At 41.5% G+C, this 6,000-nt stretch overlaps 1 protein-coding gene across 1 annotated transcript in view; it reads right to left on the bottom strand.

The window, feature by feature from the left end:
• Positions 1-1,880: 1,880 nt before the first annotated feature.
• dnah9 (dynein, axonemal, heavy chain 9) overlaps positions 1,881-6,000 on the bottom strand; it is a 196,292-nt gene continuing 192,172 nt past the window's right edge. The window contains 3 exon segments of the mRNA XM_080305671.1: positions 1,881-2,908; positions 4,723-4,858; positions 4,941-5,194. Of these exon segments, the coding sequence (XP_080161797.1) occupies positions 2,681-2,908; positions 4,723-4,858; positions 4,941-5,194 (618 nt within the window). The 3' untranslated portion in view covers positions 1,881-2,680.

The raw sequence follows: 6,000 nt of genomic DNA, 5'->3' as shown, positions 1-6,000 counted from the left end.
GGAACTGGAAACATGAGATAGGCGAAATGACTGCATATTGGCACTCAAATGGGATATATCATGGAGTATATGAAAATAAAACCACATGTGCAATCTGGAGAGGCAAGATAAAGCATTTTTATTCTGCAACTTTTCTGGAAGAAAGTACAAATGAATAAAATATTTACACATATAAATATATTTCAAACATATATTTTGTATGTGGTTAGTTAAGATATGATTATGAGATTATGTGTGCATAGTGTAGGTAGCTCTACTGATGTGAATTCAGTAAGAAAGTGTTAAATCACCCAATAGTTAAATTTATTCTGTGATATTTTCCAACCAGCCACATCTTTTACAACACCTCCTCATACAGTGACTCACAGATACATATTTGCAGAATTTCTCCACACACAGATGACCAGTAATTAAAACGCTTCAAGCTTCACAAAGTTACATTTAAAGGTACATCATGCAAAAGATCCAACATTGCTCTTTGTGACACTTCTATATAGTCCTATATAAAATCACCAACAGGAAGTTTTTGCCACTTCCTGGTGGTGACTGTCTCGGAAAAACAGTTAAAAAAATGTAGGCATACTCCTAATTTTAAAAGTGCCCACTGCATAGTTGTTATGCAGGGGAAAACTGTTCTTAGACAAGAACACTATTGTACAGGACTGTAAGCATGATTTTAGCCCTGTAAAACTGGACGTTTTAACATGGGAATGTATGGAACCAGCCTCAAGTGGGAAAAAATGCAGTTTTTAGCCTTTTCACCTTCACTTCAGACAGCTGTGGAGCATGTGTGAGCATGGGGAGTCTAAAGATTGAAAGGCTGGTGGATCAGTCCCTGGCTTCTCCATGTTTCTGTTGAAATATCTTTGGGCAAATAACTGCCCTCAGTGCATGCACTGGAATGTGTGTGTATAAATGTAAAAGTGCTGTACACTGTCTATGTGATTGGGTGAGTAGGACTTGCTTTGAGTGTTTGCAGCACTGCAGCCTCCATTTCTTCATGTTTCTACAGCAGAGCTGCTGTGGCGAGTGCTTTGAGGTCTCTTTGGGCTGGTTTTAATCTTTGCTTTTTGTTGTGGGCTTTGTGTTCACACGTAAACACTAGAGTTCAGGGATATGTGTTGGTGCATGGATTTATACTGTCAACTGGTAATTATGTGACAATGAGTTTTAGGTCCATTTATGGCCTTGCGAGAAAGTAATGTAACAAGCAGTTTAACACATTACTCTGGTAGTTAAGTAACATACTGCATTACAGTAACCAGTAATGTGTTCTTTTTTTTGAGTCACGACCTCCAACGACTGGAGGGGACATTGCTTACCACTCATACTAAAGTGCCTCCTTTACATGTGGGAACAATAAGTTTTGACTGTTCAGAGATTTGTATAACCAAATAAAGTCAATCAAATGTTTTTAAAAACAAATTACAAATAAATAATGGGACGCTTCATTTGTGTGTTTAGTTTCAGTGAAACTTTGTAAATTTGGAGTTGAGTTGCTCTAAATTTTAGCTTAGTTTTAGTTTTTCCACTTTCCTGCCAATGTGCCACTTAGAATTCTTTTAGTCAAATTGGTTGAATTCTTTGTAATAGACTGAAAAAAGATGATGGTTCACCTTTCTCAACCCTTTTAAGTTGTTGGGATCTTTAAAAGGGACTTTTTTGATATCTCTTTACCAACTCTTCACATTTTTGTCAGATGGAACGTGATCCTATTTTCTTTAGGGGTACAGGTCTTCCAAAGCAGATGTTCATGTGCTAAGTTTGGAACAAGTCTTGGTTTGTCTGGGCTAAATAATATGTAATGAACCAGACTGAGTCAAGAAAATGGACTGTTTGTAGTTACCACAGAAGCTCAAATGAATTCTGCTGTTATGATTTATGTGAAATGTATGTGACGCTCCCCTGATAGGGAAGGTCCGGAATTATAGTTGCCGTAAATGATGACAGAAAAAAATAAAATAAAGCTCAGTGTCTCAGAAAATGATTTGGAGCTCTTCAACAGCCTGACAGGAGAAAATGTAAGAGTGTGACTGATTTACAAAATACACTAATGTGGGTTTTACATGTTGCCATTTTTCATGTGTCACTTACTTGAGAGACAGGCCTTCAAAGATGAGAAATCTCTTCTTAGATCAAAGGTTTCTTATAGAAACTTTCCCCACAGGACAAGTGTCAGAGTGGTTCTTATCATCAAAGAGTCCTATGCTCAGAAGCACAAGATTGGAAATGAAGTCCTATAATCACGGGTGTCCCATAATCAGAACAGCAACCACTGTGGCCACAAGTCCCACTATAACAATAATGGCACAATCAATGACGCCAAGTTACCTTTAACAAATGCTATAATATGGGGTTCCTGTTAAAGCAATGCTAAAAACATTGGGTCTTAGAGTTATTTAGGCGGGGTAAGGTGTTTAATTTTGAGTCAGTTTCTATTTTTGCAAAACTTTTGAAATGTTTATATGTAGGTGGAAAAGTAAGAACGGTCTAACTTAGCTTTCTGAAACTATCTAGAGTAAAACCAACAGAGGCTATAGCAAGAATTCCCTGAGTGCTTTGACCAATAAATCTACCTTTTCATTTGTTATTCCCAAATACTAACACATCTCATATATGTCCATTGACATTTGAACCATTCCCTCTTTCAGGATCATTAGCGCGTTCATCTTAAACCATTCTAGATCTGTAGAAGAAGAGCCACGCCAGCTAAGGTCCACTTGGAGGGGTTTTCTTTGGTCTTCAGGTTAAAGGTCCATACGTATGTGGGTCCCCTCTGACGAGTCTTATAAACAGGGCACTGGTAGAGGTTTCTGTTGTCCCATTTGTCCACTGGGATAGCCTTGATGAACATGACCGGCATGGTTGGGGTGAGCTCTTTGAGACGGGCATCCACAATCAAGCCAGTCTGAAAGAAAAAGAAATAAAGAAGGAAAGTCGGGGAGATGGGAAGGAGAGGGAGGGTGTGAAGGAGGAATGACAAGCCAATCAACCCCAGACAGGAACATTTCACAGAACTGTAGAAGTTATAAATTAGTTTGAGGTTTGAGGAAGCTTTGCTCAGATGCTGTGCTTGCCATTGAGCCTCCATTTAATAATCATTTTGTGCCAGAGCAAAGAAAAGAAAAGAAAAGAAAAGAAAAGAAAAGAAGCTGTTTGACTAATCTTGGATGGCACAAGCAGAGTTAGAGTTTGTTAAACACAGTTTTGTGGCACCCTTGAAAAGTGGTGAAAGTCAAGAGAGTCTGAGCTGAAGTCGAGCTACCCTGTCTTAGTATACACACTCTCTAAACAGTCGGAAACAGAGTGGTCTGTCTCGCTAATTAATCCTCCTACAATTAGCTCCTGACAAACAGAAGTTTCTCCATGCATGCACAGTGACTTTCAGGAATGAATGTAAATCCTGATGACTTTGGAAAGCAAAGAGGACAAAGCCCAGACTGCATCTGCAATTCCTACAACACTTTAAAGAGTTGCTAAGTACCAATAACCTTATATCTGTTTCGGGTAAATAACAATGATGAGGATCCTAAAGTGAGCAAGTCATTATGGTAAAAATGGTAAATGGCCTGTATTTGTATAACGCTTTACTTAGTCCCTGAGGACCCCAAAGCACTTTACACTACATTCACACACACTGGTGATGGCAAGCTACATTGTAGCCACAGCTGCCCTGGGGCGCACTGACAGAGGCGAGGCTGCCAGACACTGGCGCCACCGGGCCCTCTGACCACCACCAGTAGGCAACGGGTGAAGTGTCTTGCCCAAGGACACAACGACCCAGACTGTCCGAGCCGGGGCTCGAACCGGCAACCTTCCAATTACAAGACGACCTGCCAACTCTTGAGCCACGATCGCCCAATTATAAATTGTCCTAATGATGCTGTGTCTACACTCTTACTACACTAGCGAATATCCATTTTGATCGTGTGCTCACACAACATATTGAAAGAATCAAGTACATCACAAAGCAGGACATCAATAAGTAGTGTCCATCACAAACACAAATCATTTCAAAGGACATATCTGCATATTCTGTGATTCCACATGCAATACATGATGTCTGAACCATCTCTGAATAAAATGTAAGGTTCATTAATATAGATTAGGTTTAATATAAATCTTTGACTTTAATGGCTGCACAGAGCATTGTCCAAACGGAGCGCTGCATACTCGCCTATTCACACTCTGCTACTCCCTGCCAGTGGCACAGAACTGGCCCTGGGGCTGAGAGGAGAATGGGTAGGAGGAGAAGAGTTGTGTGAGTGGAAGCCACCCAGCCTGTAGGGCTGCCTGTCTATTTGCCTGCGCCTCCAACTTTAATGAAGAAAAAAGGAACCACTCCTCCAAAGGGTGATCTTAGTGCTCAAGTGCACACTCTGCACATTCCCTAATTAAGAAGTCTAGTGGGATGCACCTTGAAAGCTGGGCACATATGCAGAGCTTGAATGTATAGAGATAGAAAGAGCTTTGGGAAGCTGAGTAATGTGCTATGCCCCAACAGCTGAACACAAGCAGGTTGCAAAGCAGAAAATGAAGCCACTAAGGAAATGTGAAGGTGCTTTTTTTGTGAGCTTAAATGAGGTGAGGGTCAGCTCACCTCATTTAGATATATAGTCTGAGGAGCTTGCAAGTGAAAGCGTGTTGTGTTTGTTGTATCAACTTTCTGTAGCAACTTTGCGGCACTCAGCTAAACAAGGAAATCAATAAAAACTCATGTACCTGTGTGTCCCAGCGTGCACCCTCCATGTACAACCCGTGTATGTAGGCCCCTTCACGAGGTGGAGAGCTGAAGTCCTCGCGATTCTTCTTTGTGACATCACACTGCAGACACATACTGTCCAGGGGCCACTCGTTTCTGCCGCATAACCACAAATTTCCTGTTAACAAGCCATGTGGTTTCCATCATTTTCTTATATCTTAATGCTGAGTAGCCCTACCTTCTCGCCATAGCCTGCATGATGGCTGTGAGAAAGGACTGAGGGTTAAAGAAGCCAGCCAGCCACACTGCAGAAGGTAAGCTGAAATCAGCTGACCAAGCTTCCAGCTCCCTGATCCTGGCCAGCAGGTCAGTGAACCACAGGGCCAGGCCAGACATGGAGGGATATGCCCGTTTGGTCCAACTCTCTGGCACCATGTCCAGGAAGATAGCATTCTGAAGGTTTTCCATGTCACTGGTCATGGTCAGCTCTCCCTGATGAGCGAGGGTTAAAGGAGAGAGAACAGATGAGATAAAAAAATATATACTGCTACACGTTAACGGAGTAATAAAAAAAATTCTTGTTTCTTATTTCTCCTTTCATTAATTTCTGCAACACACTGACAGTAGAGCACCTGGTGTTTTAAGCTACAATCCCACTGATACAACATTGACACCTTCCAACAAACAACCTGCATGATGATCTGCTGGATAATCTGCTTGATTTGGGCTTTAGGCAGTGTCCTCTGGATTGCACCTTACCACCAGCAGAGAGGGAAGGAACAAGGCTAAACGAAATACTAGCTGTAGCGACTGTACAGGCCGGGGATGGAGCCTGCCTATTTGCCTGACGCGCTGTCAGTTACGCAATAATGCGAGAGATGGAATTGTTTGCTCGTTTAATTAAAGTGCTTTGCGATTTTTACAGAGTAGTATCATCAGCTCCTGATTCAAACTCTTACAACATCACAGGCTCTAATATAACGAAGCGAACATGTCGTGCAGCGGTCAACAAAAACTACGGCTACCCAGCCCTCCTCTCTGTCAAAATCAAAACCAGTGAATGACAGACTGACAACGCCCATTTATGTCACCGCTAGCACCCACGTGACTCCCATAACAACCAAACAAATAAAAAACCCAGTGATCATCAAAATCCAATACATTCAATTATGGCTCCTACACACCAGCCCCTAATTATTAGGATCCCTTCTAATAATTACCCATAATTAACCAAGTAGGAGACATAAAACATGCAGAGAAAAGTCAAGCATTTACTGTATTTCAATATTACCCGCAGG

The sequence above is a fragment of the Astatotilapia calliptera genome, chromosome 8, assembly GCF_964374335.1.
Source record: "Astatotilapia calliptera chromosome 8, fAstCal68.1, whole genome shotgun sequence".
NCBI classification, from domain to species: domain Eukaryota; kingdom Metazoa; phylum Chordata; class Actinopteri; order Cichliformes; family Cichlidae; genus Astatotilapia; species Astatotilapia calliptera.
The sequence above is the reverse complement of the archived record's forward strand: the minus strand, read 5'-3'. Positions and strand labels throughout refer to the sequence as shown.